The 19,029-nt window shown below is 36.1% G+C and overlaps 1 protein-coding gene across 1 annotated transcript in view; it reads left to right on the top strand.

The window, feature by feature from the left end:
• CCDC68 (coiled-coil domain containing 68) overlaps positions 1–19,029 on the top strand; it is a 76,620-nt gene that overhangs the window by 25,808 nt on the left and 31,783 nt on the right. The window contains exons 2-6 of the mRNA XM_036740877.1: positions 5,518–5,660; positions 8,058–8,144; positions 11,358–11,501; positions 14,362–14,487; positions 17,035–17,163. Coding sequence (XP_036596772.1) covers positions 5,538–5,660; positions 8,058–8,144; positions 11,358–11,501; positions 14,362–14,487; positions 17,035–17,163 — 609 coding nt within the window. The 5' untranslated portion in view covers positions 5,518–5,537. The remainder of the gene's footprint in view (positions 1–5,517; positions 5,661–8,057; positions 8,145–11,357; positions 11,502–14,361; positions 14,488–17,034; positions 17,164–19,029) is intronic.

Genomic DNA, 19,029 nt, shown 5'->3' with positions numbered 1-19,029 from the left:
CTTGTTCTTTTAAGTTTTGGAACTTTCACTTTTATTGTTTTGTGATTGTTTTATTCTTTCAGTTACATTGGTTTCTTTTTGGCTTTGCTTACTTCAGTCTGTATCCGATGTTGAAAATCTTTCCATGATTCTCTGTAATCATTTTTGTCCCTTTATTTTTACAGCACAGTAAAATTACATTTCATTCATGAACTACAATTTTTTTCAGCTATTACCTAATTGATAGGCTATAAATATTTTGGTGTTTTGGTGTATATGAGGACTGGGTTTTTTGGGTTTTTTTGTTTGTTTTTAGAGCTATATTCTTATCGATGATCTCCTTGGAATAAACTAGTAGTGGAATGTCTGGATCAAAGGATATGGGCATTTTAGTCATTTTTTTGCATGATTCCAAATTGCACTCCAAAATTGTTGCACTGATTCACAAGTCTACCAACAATGCACTAAAGTATCTAACTTACCACAACACTTGACTATTCTCATCTTTAGCTGTTTTTACCAATTTGAAGTTTGCTCCCAGAAACCTCAAAGTTGTTTTGATTTTCTTTTCTCTAAGTAATTTGGAGCATTGCTTCATTTGTTTGTTAATAGTTTGCAATTCTTTATAAGAGTATTTGTTGATATCCTTTGACCACCTATCTTTTGGGAATGGCTTTTTATCTTTAGTATCCATGTATAATATTTGTATATTATATATGTGCATATATACACATATGCATGTGTATTTGTTAGTTTTCTATATTTCTTGGATATTAAACCTTTAATCAGAGAAATTTGATACAAAGATATGTTTCTCATTTGGCTACTTCCCTTCTTATCCTAGCATTATTTTTATTTGTGAAGATGCTTTTCAATTTCATGTAACCAGTTAAGTTAATCTCTGTAATTACCTCTATCCCTTGTTTAGTTAAGAATACATCTCCTACCCAAAGCTGTGAAAGGTAGATGATCTGTTTCTCTTTTAAGTTTTTGGTGATATGATCTTTAATATTAAGGACACATATCAATTTTGATTTTGTTGTGGAATATGGTATTAAATGTTGCTCTAACTCTAATTTCTGTCAGACTGCTTTATAGCTCCCCCTGCCCCCAGTTTTTATTAAATAGGGATTTCATTCCTAAGTAATTTATGTTTTCCAGCGATGAAACACTGGGTATTGAATTTGTTTATTTCTGATTCTCCAGTATCTAGTCTGTTCCATTGAACTATTTTTCTGTTTTTTAACCAAACCCAAATGGCTTCGATGACTGCTGCTTTATAATAGATTAAAGTCTGGAAATGCTATAACCCCTTCCCTCCTAACTTTTTCATGATTTCCCTTGATTTTCTAGATCATTTGTTTCTCCAAATGAAATTTGTTGTTATTTTATTCAGTCCAGACATCAAAGAATCCCTTTGATATTTAGTCTGGCATAGCATTAAAACTGTAAATTAGCTTCAGTAATGTACTTTTTTATTATATTATCATGGGACAGCCATGAGCACTGAATATTACTCCAGTAATTTAGGTTGTTCTTTAAAGAACGTTTTATAATTTAATTTAGACAAGTATTTTGATTCCAAATATTTAATGCACTTTGTAGTTACTTTGAATGAAATTTCCCTTTTTATTATTGCTATTTATTTCTGTGGGATTTTGTTCTTATTAGATAATTGAATAGAAATGCTGTTAATTTTTGTGTATTAATTTTGTATCCTCAACTTTGCTTAAACTATTATTTGCCTCAATTCGTATCTTTGTTGATTCCCTAGGATTTTCTAAGTAAACAGTCATATCAGTGAATTGGAAGTTATCTCCTATTCAGTTATCCTTACATCTTTCATTTATTTCCCTTTTCTTATTGCTATTAATTACTAGCATTTCTACAACTATATGAAACATAATGAGGTATTGTGGGAGTCCCCATTTTACAGATGCAGAATCTGAGGCACGGAGAGGTTAAATGACTTATCAGGGTGTTTCAACAATCTGGCTAGCAGCTGCTATGGGGGTGTAAAACCAACAACAACCAGCTCACAGAACGTTGCAAGCCCAGGTCCTTTTGATCTGCTTTACTAAGGAAAGCAACGTTAAAGGGTTAACAATCTTACTTTAATCTAGCATACAAATATCATTCACTTAGTTCAGAGGGAAAAGCCAGCAACCTGAACTTCAGAGCACATACAAACAAATTACAAACATACTTTTATAAACAGACCAAATACAATTCATAGTTACCAACATCTGAGTTCAGCCGGGAGCTCGACAATGGCTGGCTCAGAGTCATGCAACACTACTGCTGCAGCTCAGAGCTCCAGAAAAGGAAAAGCCAACCCCTGCGACTCACCCGCATGACCTAAAATTGTCACAAAAATGCGACTGAAACCCACGTAGTCTATAAGCCTCTGATGTCACAAACATGTCACCCAAACCCATTTTGATTGCCAATACACAGGCTCACACAGCCTGTATGGCATCTGTGTGGGACAACAGATCACTGACTCAAATAAAAAAACAGAGGTGACTTGGCTTTCTCAAGGTAGAAACAAAACAGAAGCTTTATTTGAGCAAGTCTCGTGAGAACTGGGCATCTCCCACTACCAGGGCGGAGAAGGTAGTGAAGAGAGGCAAGGGGGAGAAAGCAAGCAAGGGGATGTATATCCTTGTACAAACAATTCTAAGAAATCCCACCCCAGAGGCTGGACCTCTGTCCCCATTTGTGGGGACAGGTGGCCTCATAATCCAACCAAGAATAAGTTTTACCCACTACCAGCACGGAAACTACAGAATTACCTTATAAGGAAACTTTAATGTTAAGATGGCGGTTTGTGAGTAGGCTAGGGGAGGGGGAGAGGGGAATACCACCTGATTTCCCCGAAATCATATGATTTACAGGAAAACGAAACTTAGGCCTAGTGAGGTTCAAATCCTAACTAAATTTGTACTATTTGAGTATCACCTTGCCTGAGTTATTCATAGGGAAGCTTTCACAATCTTGTATTCCATTCACAGCTGAGGTGACATCTACAAATCTAAAGAAGAAGGGGGAGAAAGACATTCCTAAAGGCTAAATAATCAGATTCCCACAGACTCAAATGTATCCCATTTCCCTTTTGTCTAAATATTGATTCTCAAACATTAATAAGATATATATGTGTGTGTGTATATATATATATATATATATATATACACACACATACACACACACACATATATACCCTGTGAAGTCTTCACACTTTATTCTCTCACTACCTCACACACATCTAAGGCAGGAGTTCCATGGAGTTCCATGTGTCTTCCTGACTCAAAGCCTGACTCTCAAGCAGAGGCTCTGTGTTTATAGGGATCCTAATTTGGTTAGGTCAGATGGCAGTGGGCTTATCTCTAATTCCTGTAGCACTTTACAAAACTAAGACTCTGTGTTTCTAATAAGCAAGTCTTGTTTGATTCCACAGAGGGTCAGATAGCACCATGAGTGTACTTTTCATGGTGTATCTTTTTGAAGTTACGAAGGCCTTTCTTTATGGTGGCCACATGTTTTGGGTTTTTCCAGACACTGCTAATTTTAAGGAAAATGTGTTTTAGTAGGGTCTTAAAAAAATATCTTTTTTTTGGGAACATTCTCCCTGATACTTGGTTTGGAGTAAACAGTTACTGTGGCTACAGGTCAGGACCTTCTCTTCTTCCTCCTTGTTGCAACGATTAAAAAGGGCTGGCGCTCTGTGAATAGGTTTGGCAGTTAAGGGTGAATGTCACCTTTTGTGTTACCATTGGCTTTGGTTCTTACAGATTCCTTTTTCTAAGCTCTAAGAGCTATTTTGGATATTTCACAGCAGAAGTCAAATGCCCCTAATACTGCGATGTCACTTCTACAAGATGGCAGCTCTGCTTTCCCTGACTAATTTAAGAAAATACAACTACCTTCCTACCTATGGTAACTGTTGCTGCTGCTGCTGCTGCTGACCTAGATGGAGAACTGACGTGGGTGATTTAGTTCAGGCTGAAATGAAAGCTCAAACTGGATTTTTTCCCAAGAGTAATTATGCCACATGGCAGTTCCTTAGCATCTACTGGCAGATGTGTTTTCTTTTTTTGTTTTTTTTTTTTTTAAAGGGACAATGGATCACGGGTACAGTAAAATAGTACAGGCCAAAAATAGCAGTGGCTGTGACCCCTTTGTAACTGCCTATAGATCTTGAAACACAGCTCCTATTTCATTTTGATGATCTTGGATAGGAGACCTTGGAACTGCGGAACAAATGAAGTTACCCTTCTGATTAAGGGTGTTTGTGTTGCATGATGATCTAGGTAGTTTCGATGGCCAGAGGAGAGGGATTCCTTGGTGTCTCTGACTTGTGGATAAAAGACTTTAAATACTAGTTTTTTGACTTTTATGATAGAACAGGTTTATAAGATTTTCAAAATTTTCATAGGATCAGTTTTTTTGTTTCTTAATTTTTAGAATACAGACAACCTTATTGTGAATAATATCATGAATAATAAAGAAATAAATAGTATTTTGTATCTTTGTCAGTGTACATAGTATCTTTCAGCCAAGTATTGAGAACTTAAGATTTATAATATAAAATACTGAACAAGGGAAAAGAAAGAGCAAAGAAGAAGTGAAATAAAGGGAAAAGAAGATAAATTGGTAACAGAAATTAAAACTAGGTTGAGTAATATAGCTTTCCTCCATTTTCTTATCCCTTGTCTTCTCCAGAATAATCATGTAACTCTGAGACATTAATTAGTATGTTGTTTTTTATCATCTTCTGTCAGGTTATCTTTCATCTACCCTATATGTGCATAATTACTTGCACATTGTCTTTGCCATTAGAATATTTGCCCCATGAGGGCAGGGACCATGTTATTGCCCTTCTTTGTATTTTCAGGACTCTTTATAGGGCCTTATAGCATTTGGTAAGCCCTTAATAAGTATTTGTTGACTGACTGACTGTCTGTCTCTTTGTGTATTCCTAAAATTCCAAAGTTCTTTCTAGCCCCAAATTTAGTCCACAGAAAGATACAGGGCATCTCTCTGCTCTCCTTTTGCTAAAAGCAGATGCTCAGATAGCATCATTGAAGCACACAAAGAATAAAAAGGCATGCCTAGTACCTAGGATATTTACAATAAAATTGTTGCCTGCTAAGTTAAATGCCTTTGGCTATGGCAAAGGATTTCTATTTTCAGTGTGAGACTAGTAAACATGGGCATTTTCTTTCTGTGCCCAAATTGAACTGTTCATTAATGGTTCATTTCCAGACTTCATGTTTTTCTTTTCTTTTGGCTTTTGATAATCATATATTAAATAGAAAGGGTAGGTTTACATTTTTCTTCTCTATTCTTAAAATACTGAATTTTGAGTAATGATTACTTTAGGGAAATGCTTTTCATGATTTGATTTCTAGATTTCTAGACATGCATAGACGCAAGTGATTTCCAGAATTTTTTTTCTGGATTTGGATGTATTTTTTTTTTACGCTCAAAGAAAGAAATCCCTTTTACTTAACCCAATTCTGTTTTTCCTAAATGTAGAGTGGTAAGATTGGCACAAAATGACAGCCTTAACAATGACCAAGGAAGTACTCCAGGAGGAGACACGAGTAGAAGAAGAAAATTTAGAATTATACGAATCCACATCTGCCCACATTATTGAAGAAACAGAATATGTGAGAAAGGTAAATGTGAAATGTTCATTCTTGCTTTGTGCTAATTTTTGGATACTGTTGTAGCTTCCCTATCATAACCAAAAGTAGTAGTATTTATTTTCTCACAATCACACTTCTATAATGAGAAAAACCAGACATATCAGTTAACAAAAGAATTTTTTCTTATTTGTAAATAATTTTTAAAAATTTTACTATAATTTATTATAATTTATCCTCTCTGTACAAATATACTTTAAATACAAATATAATTGTAAGCAGATATTATTTTATTTTGAAATAAGATTTTAGTATTATCCCTAGCATATGCAGTTACACTGCATCAATTGATGCAACTTGGTCCTTTGTGAAATATTCTTACTTTCCGGTCCTCAGGTTTTAAATGGATTTCTGTAGAAAGACTGGAATGCACAATACAGAGACTGTCATCAGTCAGACAATTGAATCTGACTGAAGGATTGAGTCTGACCAGACTTGGAACTCTGTGGCACTTAGTGCTTGATTATATAATGTTTTGTATTATGTCATTTGTCAGCAAGGTAGTGTAGTGGTTAGAGTGCTGTGCCTGGAGTCAGGAGGGCTCATCTTCCTGAGTTAAAATCTGCCCTCAGACACTCACTAACTGTGTGACCCTGGGCAAGTCATTTAATCTTGTTTGCCTCAGTTTCATCATTTGTAAAATGAGCTGGAGAAGGAAATGTTAAACTACTCCAAGTATCTTTGCCAGGAAAATCCCAGATAGGGTCATGAAGACCTGGACATGACTAAAAAAACGACTGAATATCAACAACAAAATATCTCATTATTTAATCTCATCCTCTCAACTAGATTTTGGACTCTTCATAAGGATTTTGTTTTATGCTACTTTTGTATTCACTGTTCTTAGTAGGCACTCAATAAATATTTGTTGATTGAATGATTGGTTAAAAGAAAAAGTCCTGTTTATGGTGCTTTAAAAATATTTGTAAACTGTTGTACAGGACAGCTTTTAGAGTACAAATGGGGAGATTTGAGGCATCAGTTAGTTTGTGACTTGTTTGACATTGAATAATATATCATGTCAGAGTTAATAAATTCTAACAGAATTCATCAGTTTGTTTGTTTCAAATTCTTCGGCTCAGCAAAACACTTAGTCTCCCTTTTAAAGAAACCAATCTCTCTGATGTGCTATCCTATAAAATTCTCCCTTAACAACAGTTTTGTAATAGTCTTTGATTCTGTGTTAACTAGACATGGTCTTAAATCAAGAACTTTGTTTTTGCTTAGATTGCTGAGAAAAGAGATTTGCAAAAAAGGGTCCTTATATAGGACTTAGTCATTTAAAATATCACTGCACGTATTTCTCATTGCCATGCTTATACATATGGGCACCTTGACTTGCAAGCATAAGAGCAAAAGAGGAAAGAAAGAAGCATTTATATGGCACTTCCTATTGTGTGCTAAGCACTTTTTACAAATACGGTCTCATTTGGTCCTCACAACGTAAAAGAGAAGTCATATAACATAATGGAAAAAGTATGGAATTTGAAGTCAGAAAACCTGAGTTTGGGTCCTTGCTGTGTTATTCCATTGCCTTTGAGAGCTTTGGGCAAGTCACTTAACCCCTGTGAAATGAAGAGATCAGACTAGATCAGTGGTTCTCCAAGTGTGGTTCATAAGACACCTGGAATCCCCAAGACCCTTTCAGAGCATCTCCAGGTCAAAGCTATTTTCATACTTATACTAAGATGTTGTTTGCCTATGAAAATACTTCTCCCTTTTCCAGTTTCTCTGAGTGAGACCAAATTTTCTTTATTTACTTCAATCAAAACAGCATTGCAACAGATTGGAAGCAAAAGCATATATGAGAATTCAGCAGTGTTCTATTAAACCAAATGTTAAAAGATTAGCAAAAAAAATGTAAAACTGCCACTGTTTTTATTCAGTTTTTTGGGGGGAGGTTGGATAATGTAGTTTTTAAATTAAAATTTTATTTTAACATGTAATGGGTGTATTATTGTTATTTTAAATGAATTAATAAAGTATTTTAAATTTATCAGTTTTAGCTTCTAAAATGGTAAATATTGATAGATATTTGTGGTCTTCAATAATTTTTAAGAGTATAAAGAGATCTTGAGACCAAAAAGTTTGAAAACTGTTGAATTAGATGATTTTTTTGGAGGGGGGAAGGCAGGGCAATTGGGGTTGAGTGACTTACCCAGGGTCACATGGCTAGTAAGTGTGTCAAGTATCTGAGACCAAATTTGAACTCAGGTCCTCCTGACTCCAGGGCCGGTGCTCTACTCAGTGTGCCACCTAGCTGCCTTGTAGATGATCTTTTAATATACTTTTGGCACTAAATCTGATTAGAGAAAGGAGACTGCTAAAATCCCAATTGAACAACAAAATAATTTTTTTTTCTTTCTGCAGATTCGAACTACACTAGAGAAGATTCGATACCAGATATTTAGAGATGAAACAGGTTATAAGAACACAAATCGTAAACTAGATTCAAAGGTATTGTCTTAATAAGCTTCCCCATACTGTTCTGCATTCAGAAAACAAAAAATTGCTAAAGTCACTATGGTTTTATTTTGTGATTTCCTGTCTGTAACTATAAAACTAACTATAAAAACACTCTTAAAGGAGACCCTGTGTGTTTGGGATGGGGAGTATTCTAGAGGTGAAGGAGGTTCTTTTTTTTTGCAAGTTTCCCACAGTGCATCATTGCTACCTTTTAAAAAAAATTTTTTTATTTATGGAATAAAACAAGCATTTCCATAACATAGTAGAATGAAAAAAGATGATTGTACATGAAACTGCAAACCTACTATGCATAACTTACTATTCCTTTCAAATGTACAACAAAATTATCATGTAAATTTTTTTCCTCCCCCCACCCTAGAGATGGCTATCATGAGACATAAATAGGTATATATGTGTAAAATTATTCCATACATACTTCTATTTATCAGTTCTTTTTCTGGATGCAGATAGGATCTTTCTTCATGTGTCCTTTATAGTTAATTTGAGTATTTATAGTAGATAAAATAACTTGTTCAATCAAAGTTATTCTTAAGATAATATTGCTGTTACTGTTCTCTTGGTTCTGCTCATGTCACTCTATTATTTCATGCAAATCTTTCCATGTTTCCCTAAAATCATTGAGCTCATCATTTCTTAAAACACAGTAATATTCCTTCACAATCATATACTACGACTTGTGCAACCATTCCTCAATTGACGGGCATCCCTGCAATTTCCAATTTTTCGCTACCACAAAGTGAGCCACTATAAATATTCTAGAACATACAGGTTCTTTTCCTTTTTCCTTAATCATCTTTGGAAATAGACCAGGTAATGGTATAGCAGAGTCAAAGGGTATTGGTTGTTTAATAACTCTGGGGCATAATTCCATATTGCTCTCCAAAATGGTTGTATCAGCTCACAATTCTACCAACAATGAATTAGTGTCCCATTTTTTTCACATCCTCTCCAATATTTGTCACTTTCACCTTCTGTCATTTTAGCCAATCTGGTAGGTGTAAAATGATATCTCAAGGTTGTTTTAATCTGCATTTCTCTAATCAATAACGATTTAGAGAATTTTTTATGTGACTATAAATTGTTTAGATTTCTTCATTGGAAAACAGCCTGTTCATACTCTTTGACCATTTTTCAGTTGGGAAATGATGTGTATTCTTATGATTTGACAGAGTTCTAATTACTATTTGTGAATTTCCCACCATCTTATTTTTATTCACTATTTTCCTTCTCAGCCTCTCTTTTCACTCTATCCCTGTTACTTTGTTTTCTCCTTACCCTCTTATTCCTTATTTTACTCACCCATCCAAAATCTCTCCTTTATCTTTCCCACTTCCTAATCATATTCTATACACCCTTTTAAAAGTCCCTCCCCTACTCTGTCCCTCAGTTTTCTCACCGCTCTAGAAGTTCAGAAAACTTCTAAACTTCTTCAGTTGTACACTTTGTTTCCTCTTCAACCTAAATGAGAGTGAGGTTCCAACCTTACCAGCCCTCCACCCCTACCTGTTTCTTCTGTATTTGTTCTTCCTTCCACACCCTGTTTTTGTGATATAATTGCTCCTTACTTTTTCTTACCCAATTTTGTTTTTTAGAATCACCCCATCATACACAACTCAGCCACAATTTTAAGGATATAGATAACATTTTCATATATCATAAGTAAATAGTTTAACCTTTATCACTGCCTTATAATTAGTCTTTAATGATTTCTTTATATTTCTTCTAGTTTTTTTATATCAAATTTTCCATTGAGTTCTGGTCCTTTTGCTACCTTTTCTAAGATTTCCGTACTGACAGCCATGAAAATGACTTTTCCACGCAGAATTTATTGAGTGTTTATTCTGTGCAGAGTAATGTGTTAGGCGCTGTGAGAGAGTTGGGGAGGGGAATATAAAGAAATAAAGGACTGGATTTCTTCTTTGAAACTGATAGAATGGCAGAACTAGAGTAAATACAGCACTTAACAAGTATGGCCACATTTTTGACCTTGTTAAGCCCAAGTAATAAATGAGAGAGAACTTTGCATGTAAGAAAGAATCTGGTCTCTAAATAAACCTGATATGCATTGCATTAAAAAACAAGAGGTATAATATTCTTACTTATGTTAATAACAATCTCTCCCCAGGATCCTTAAATCTAACAGTGAAACTAAATCAGATTTTCTTTGCTTTTATCTTAGGCACACATAACTTCTATTGTTTGTAAGAATTCTATACTGATGTTGTTAAGTCTATAAAGTTGTTGAATTAAGAAAACAGTTTAATTGTTTACAGAGTATACATCGGGTGACTGGCATGCAGGGCACAAGGTATAACTTACTATCTCTTTTAGCTCCATTGGTGATGTGGTACTTTTGATCTGGTGCTTAGCGAGTCATCAGGGATCAGATATCAGTAGGTTACAAATTCACTGAGGGCAGGGGCCCATTAAAGTTGGGTATATTCAGGTAGTGTTCCACAAATTGTTGCTGATCCAATGAGAAGTTCTAGAAACAGTTTTTTCTTTATCCAAGAAGCTGATAAAAATTGTGACACAAATATACCCAGTTACATGCCCCATGAGGCACTATGGCATCATGGGTCGAGAGCCAGCCACAGAGTCAAGAAGACTTGGGTTCAAGTCCTATCTGACCTATACTGACTTTGTGAACCTGGTAAGTCACTTGAACCTCTGAGTCCTCCAGGACAAGTCTTTAGGACTTTAAGACTCAGAACAGTCACCAATCTATGGGGTAGGAGTTCCTCATTCAGCGTTACCTATACCAATGAAATCACACAGGTTAACAAAAACAAACACAACAGACTTGATTAACAGAGCTGAATCATTAAAAATTAAATAATTAAATAACTTGATGCCCAGTGCAGTAAGGACGTTACACTTTTCGCATTTATTAACATCGTTAATATTTTTTTTCCAATCAGAAATATTAGACTAGAACTTCATCGCCTTCCTTCTTTTGGGTCTTTTTCACGCTTATGGAAAATCCAGATATCAGAGATGTGTTCTAGGACTTGATGTGGCTACATACTGGATTATCCTTACTTGTGAATCAGAAGTTCTATTTTATGTGCCCTGATCTGACTTCTCTTTCCTTTGTGAAACTCAGTGGGATGGCTCATGTCATCAAGGTTTTGAATTTAAACAAGAGATAAGATCATTGTCTTTCATATTTCTTCATTCCAGCACTGTTGTCACAATGCTGAGGATGGGCCCCAGTCCCAGGTGGAGACCTCTCATTACACTTTTGATCTAATGATGGAGAAGATAAAAGGCAAAGACCTGCAGCTCCTAGAAATGAACAAAGAAAATGAAGTATTGAAAATCAAGGTGTGGTGATTATGCTTGAGTTCTCAAGTCAATAAAATGTTTAAATTCCTAGAAGTGATACTTTTGTACTTTAGAAAATGCACAAACTGGTCAGGGGCATTAATTGTGAGCTTCACCAGATTCTGCAGCAAGCATTACCCAGAGAGCATCATAGGATTTCTGATCAGTCACTGTAAGGACAAGCAAAGTGGGACTTTTTGCTGTTTTTTCTTTTGGAGTGCTTCTTAGCACTAAGACAATCAAGTGCCTTTGATTGAGTCTTACCTTTGTTTGAATCAAGAGTTTTTGATTGACTCAGGAGTCATTATTGGAAACAGTATATATGCTCTGAGGTGAGGTTTTGCTTTGGGGGCTCATTCATTGGAAGAGTGTTCATGTGATGTAGCCAGATGAGACTCTGGGTAACTGTTAAGGATCCCCCTGCCCCACCCACCTCCCCAACTTTGAAAACCAGATGTTGGTGCTTCTCTCTCTGGTAACTATGTATGTATTGCTGTGGTCAGATGGTTAGAAGCCTGTACATTGATTTGTGTTATTTTCTCTGTTTATAATTTCTGCTTGTAATTTCTGTTTGTATTCTTTCTGAAGTTCAGGGTGCTGACTTTTTCCCCTGAACTAAGTGAGTAATATCTGTATGTTTAATTAAAATAAAGTTGTTAATCCATTAAAGTCTCTTTCCTTTAGAAACGTAGATCAGAGAATCTGTGCTAGCAATCCTCTTGTGTGCTGATGTTATTAGTCTAACTACCCCATAGCAGCTGCAAGCAACATTGTTGTTACAGTCACTTGACTGCATTTCAGCTCAACCGCATGCAGAATGTCTTTGGTTTTCTCATTGGTGTGTCACCCTGTCTAGGTCCAGTATTAGGCAGGAGAATGGAACCTAGGTTTAGTCACAAAGTACTTTTTTTCCCGCCCATCCATCAGTCTACTTTCTATTTTCTCAGCTTTCTGTTTCTTGATTTGTTCTGTGCTGGAAGCAACGAAATTTGAGTACTGCTCCTAGTTTCATCAAAAATTAATTGAGTACCTTGGGCCAAGCCTTTATTCTCATCTTTTATTGAGGCATTAATTAAATGATCTACACATTCCCTTCCATCTCTAAAATCCCATGGTTAGTTTGGGTAGGATTTTGGAGTGTGTGTGTGTGTGTGTGTGTGTGTGTGTGTGTGTGTGTTTGTGTGTATACACACACATATATGTATGTATGTATATATGTACATATATGTATGTATGTATATGTGTGTGGGGGATAGTCTTCTCCCCCTCCTTCTGCTTTCTTTACATAGAGACATAAAAGTCCCAGAAAATGTGTAAATCATCAAGGGTTTTGGCAACACCCCAAGCTTATGGCTGGAAACTTAGGAAGGGCAGGATCCCATTGAGTGAATATACAAGAGAAAGGTAAATGTTTCCCTGCTTATGTTTAGATTAATTTACTTTTTATCTCTAGCACTGAATTTTCATGGTGCAGTTTCATCCATTTCCAGAGCATCTCAGAGTACTGCATGCCAAGTACCCATCCCCTTGTACAGTGGAAAAAAATACTGGCTTTGTAGTCAGAGGACCTGGTTTCAAATCCTGCTTCTGATACTGCTTGTGTGACCTGGGGCAAGTTACTTAACCACTTTGAGCCTCATTTTTCTCCCCTGTAAGATGAGGAAATTGGGTTAGGTGACCTCAGAGTTCCCTTCCGTCTCAAAATCTGTAGTCCTGTGACCCATTATGAACTGATTAAAGGTAAAATACTGTTTATGATATTATTAGCCTAATATAACTTTGAGAGTTTTCACCTCTTTGAAGGGTAGCTAGGTGGTACAGCAGATAGAGCACTGGACCTGGAGTCAGGAGGACATGGGTTCAAATCCTGTTCTCAGACATTTACTAGCTTCATGACCCTGGGAAAGTCACTTAACCTTTATTTGCCTCAGTTTCCTCATCTGTAAAGTGGAGATGATAATTGTACCTACCTCCCAGGGTTGTTGTACAGATCAAAGCAGGTAATAATTGTAAAGTGCTTAGCACAGTGTCTGACACATAGTAAGCACTACTAGCTATCAGTATTATTATTAATCATCATAGTCCATGTTCTTTTGCTTTGTAGCTGCTTCGTAAGATGGAGGTTAGGAGTACAGTTTGACTTTGGAAAGAATCTAACTAGCCAGTCCCTTCTTTGAACTTGTGGCCATGAGTAATCAGTTGAGTTAATGCAAGGTCATCGTCATACATGGTCATTACCTTGTGTCTCTTTCGTTCTGCTCCCTACACTGGTCATGAGTACAGGTATAGAATATTTTGGTAGGGAGAGAAGGAAGAAGCAAGAAGAGGAAAGGAGGGAAGGAGGCTTTAGAAGGACCAGGTAGCAACTAAAGTGTCAGAGGTCTGTCTGTGACCGTCTTGGTGACAGATTCCTAAATTACTCTTGAAATTTTAGTTCATTGCTTCAAACATTTGCTGAATAACAACTGTCTCATAATGCTACCATTTTAACCACTGGACAATAGAATGATGAGGTGAGGCCATGTGAGGAAATGTTTGCAGAGTCGTGTATACTTACAGAGTTCTCTGAGATCTTTTAAAGGGAATTATTTTGTAAACACAAAAGTGTTAGAAGCTACATGTTTACTCGTATGCCTATTAACAGTCTGGCTGCATTGTTGGTTTTACTAAATAAGAAGTTAATCATTTGAAATTAATTTTTTTCTTTTCAGTATGTGCTATGTTTATTTCTCTTGTTTTTCTCTTATGTTCCAAATGGCATGGCTACTTCCTCTTCATTTTACTTGCCTCCCAAATGTTTCTAGTTCAGTACTTTAAAAATATAAACATAATACAGCAATCTCTTTTTTTTTCTTTTCAGTTGGAAGCCTCAAGAGAAGCAGGCGCTGCAGCACTGAGAAATGTTGCTCAGAAATTATTTGAGAGCTATCATAAACAGTCTGAAGAACTTAGGAAAAAGCACGAAGATGATAAAAAGTTACTACAGGTATAAAATCCCTTCTCTCATCAAAAGCCGGTCCTCTCGGTCTGTCCAATTTCTTTCTTAGAAAATTGAGTGTAGAAGAGTTAATGACCAAAGCCACCAATTTCTTAGTGGCTCAGAAGCAACCTGTGGAGTGATAGGAGTGGACAGGGCCTTAATGGCGAGGATATTTGTATTTCCTTATTGCTGTCTGTATTCTGACCCCAGCCCTGTGCCCAAATTGGCCTCTGGTCCTGTGCACTCTCCTGGGCTACTGCAGAGCCCACAGGCATTGTGATACTCTGGAAAGAGCCCTAACTCCAGAGTCAGGGGACCTAAGTTCAAATCCTACCTCTGAGTATTAGGGGATGGGACCAGATGACCTCTGGTCACTTGGGGTCCCTTCCAACTCTAGGTCTGTGATATGATGATCTTCCTACAGTATAAACAGAGCTGACTTGGACACAGTTATCAAGTCAGCAAATTTTGCCTTAAGTATCTCTCTCTCTCCAGTTGCCTGGTGTGGTCATGCTGCCTTGGGTTCCCCCTCCGCACTTTCTGATAAATGACAACAGGTGCTTAACCAGGTGAATCTATCTTAGAAAAGGGGTTAGCCGATGGAAACAAGGTCTTTGGCACACACAAAATGGTGGTTAAGCTAGAAATATCAGGCAACATTACAGGACAGTAGAGGAGATATTTCTGGATAGGTATAGCATAGTACAACTGGAAGTCAGGAGACCTATGTCCTTGTCTCAGTTTTGCTGCAAACTATTGATTTAAGCAAATCACTTCACCTTTTGGTATCTCAGTTATTCATCTATGAATTTAGAAGGCTGGCCTGCACAATCTCCAAGGTCTCTTACAGCTCTAACATTCTTTTTAAAATTTTATTTATTTATTTTCAATTTTTATTTTTTTACATTAATACATATTTATGGAATAAAGCAAATGTTTCCATAACATAGTAAAATTTAAAAGATGGTTTACATAAAGTGACAATTCTGCTAAGCATAACTTGGTATTTCTTTCAAATATGCAACAAAACTATCATGTACATTTCTTTTATCTTTTTTTTCCTATCCTCCCCACCACCCCCACCTCAATGGCTACCATTAGGAACAAATAAGGGTGTGTATGTGTGTGTGTGTGTATGTGTATATATGTACATATGTATGTGTACGTATATACATATATATATATACACATATGTGTGTATATGTAAAATTATTCTGTACATACTTCTATTTATCAGTTCTTTCTCTGGATGCAGATAGCGTCTTTCTTCATATGTCCTTTATAGTTAATTTGGGTCTTTATAATAATCAAAATAACTTAATCATTCAAAGTTATTCTTAAAACAACGTTGCTGTTATTGTATACAATGTTCTCTTGGTTCTGTTCTCCCCAGTTCCTATATTCTAAGATACTACCTTTAAAATGCTTTGGCCTTTCAGTATCCCTCAACTTACTAAGTAAAGTTGGGGTGCTGTGTGAGCCTAAGGGAACTCTTGAAAGTTTAAATGGTGTAGCATATAATTGGGTTCATTTTTTATTATACTTTCTGATTTCTGAGATGTATAATAGAGAATAAAACTTTCTTTGGCAAAATCTTATTATAATTAACTGAGATTTTAATTTTACATAACAAAATCTGTACTTTTGTATGAAGGGGGAGGAGGGGGAGAGAAGGGGGAGAGAGGAGGGGAGTAAGCATTTATTGAACTCCTCACTGCATTCTGGGTACTGCGCTTAGCTCTTTACAAATATTATCTCATTACCATTATCGCACCCTCCCAGCTCCTCACAACAACCCTGGAAGGAAGGTGCTATTATTATGTGCATTTTACAGTTGAGGAAACTGAGGCCAACAGAGGTTAATTAATTTGCCCAGGGTCACACTAGTAAGTGTCTGAGGCTGGATTTTAAATTAGGTCTTCCTGACTCTAGACCCAGCACCATATCTACTATTCCACTGCTTCAAGGCAGGATATTTACATTACTTGTTCTTACCATTCTAGTTTGCCTTAAGATTATTAGAATTTTTTGAGAATTATTATTTCATAGTCCAGTTTAAAGAGCTTTAGATTTGGAATCAATGACCCCAGGTTAAAATCCCAGTTGCTGATTACCACCTATGTCTTTGGGCAGAAACTTTAGGCTCTCTCTCAGTTTCCTCATCTGTAAAATGAAAGGGTGAGACTAGGTGTCTTCTAAGTCCAAGCTCTAAGTCTGTGATCCATTGATCCTTCCATCACCATAGATCCTTGTAAGGCATTATATATTTGCTTATGCAGTTATTCTCATAGTGCTTGTATATCAGTTCTGGCATTTTATAAATATTTTTTCATTCACCCATTCTTGAAAGAAACTGCATTTTTCAGTGATTTCAAGCTACTTTTAAAGGAAACATTGATTTTAAAAACTGTTACGAGTTTTTGCAATCTCATTCCTCTCTCTTTTGGTTAACTGAAAAATTGTACAAGAAAAGCTGATAGTTTGTGCATAGAAATGGACGAGTTGATTAGAAATGAATACTCTTACCTTGACAACTGTGTTTTCCCATCACAGGTGAGCAACCTTGAAAAAGAACAGAAATTCAAACAACGCACAGAAAGTCTGAAGCAAGTAACCGACAGACTTGAAGGAAAGCACAGCCAGATCGCCGAGCTGGAAAAGCTTGTGCAGAGAATGGAGGAGGTAAGGTCAGCAAGGCTGGAAGCTGATCAGAGTGAACTGGTTTGTTGTTAGTTAAACAGAGCCTTCAGCAGAACGCTGAAACAATTGAGAAATAACTCACAATATTGGAAAATGAAAACTTTTATTTACTTAGTTTAATTTCATCAACTGAAGGAATTATAATGAAATGTGTTAATAGTTACACCATTTTAAATCGTGCTCCAATGCAGTCATTTTTCATAGAAATGCAACACTGTGAGGGCAGCTAGGTGGCACAGTGAGTAGAGCGCTGACCCTGGAGTCAGGAGGACCTGAGTTCAAATGCGACCTCAGACACTTGACGTACTTACTAGCAGTGTGACCTTGGGCAAGTCACTTAACCCCAATTGCCCTGCCTTCCCCCCTCCAAAAAAAAAGAGAAAAAAAAATGCAGAACTGTAATGTACGCAGACCTTTTAAAAGCACTAGCAAAAAAGACCCGAGTCTTCTTGTTTTTGTTTAGGAAATCAGGATTTTAAAATGCAATCTTTGATATATAAAAGTTCCTTTCCCTCCCCCCACCCTTTGCAGATGTTGGGTATAGTGGCTACTGAACACTCTGTATGTTGTCAGATTATTTGTCAGTTTTTTCTTCTCTTTTGTCTTCCTTCTTAGGAAGAAAGAGATATATGGAGTGGGTAACTTAGGTGATGTAAAAACAAAAAAAAATCAATTATTTTAAAAATAAGAAGAGACAAAAAGGAGAGTCAAACTAGGGTTAATATGTATACTAAATGCATTATGAACAGTTATTTGAGTAGGACAGAAAAAGAGGGCTACCTATAAAAACATTACTCTCTACATCTTGATTTTAAAAAAAGTTGGTATCTTTTATTTTTATATCACTTACATTTTCCTATATCCCCAGCTCTGAAAGTCATCCCTTGTAGCAGAGTTTTTAATGAAAAGAGGAATAAGTAAAAGCAAAATTCAGCAAAACAAATGAATAGATAAAAAAAAATCTGACATATATTCTAGTGGCTTCCCTCTCTTGATTATTTCCAGTTTATTCTGTATATAGCTTATTTGCATATAGTTATTTACATATTGTCTCTTCCCATTGGATTGTGAGCTCCTGTCTTTTGCCTTTCTTTGTATCCCCAGTGCTTAGCACAGTGCCTGACACATAGTAGACACTTAATGAATGCTTCTTGGTTGACCAGGGACTACCTTGGGTGTGGGTAGGGATTATCTTCTCATAGCTCTTCTTTTGGAGACAAGCTTGTTCATTAAACTAGAAAAAAAAATTTAAATTAAAAAGCATTTATTTTCTCAACCCCATTGGAAAAAAAAGAAAAACAAAACGTTCTACAAATATTCATAGTCCAGCAAAACAAATTCCCACATTCTCATTATGCATCTTAGAACATTAGTGATTTGGGACATTAATTTAAATTTTTTTTTAAAGATTCCGATTTAATATCACTCACCCACCCCAAGATAACATTTGCCTATCCAAAGTATAACAGAAAGAAGATTGTGTGAAGTTCTGAATCTCTATTACTTATAACTTATTTAAAAAATATATATATATGTAATACATTAAATGTGTTACATTAAAAGGTGCCTTGCTTTTCTGTCTCTTTCTGAACTTTGTTCTGTTCTCTTTTGGGCATTTACAGAGATGCTTAAAAGATCTGCTTTTTCTAGGAATGATTTCCAGGGTCCAGGGGAGCCAATGCTGGCTGAATAGGGAGAGCTCAAGGTTTCATCAGCCCTTCTTCTCTAACATTTCCCTTCTCTGCTTTCAACTGGCTATCGTGTCCCAAAATTAGATGGTCAATAAGGATTCAAGCAAATATTTTTTATCCTTAAAAATGTAGGGTGATTTTCTTAGCCATGATATGT

Source organism: Trichosurus vulpecula, chromosome 1 (genome assembly GCF_011100635.1).
Source record: "Trichosurus vulpecula isolate mTriVul1 chromosome 1, mTriVul1.pri, whole genome shotgun sequence".
Lineage (NCBI taxonomy): Eukaryota > Metazoa > Chordata > Mammalia > Diprotodontia > Phalangeridae > Trichosurus > Trichosurus vulpecula.
This window is presented reverse-complemented; position numbering and strand designations above follow the sequence as displayed.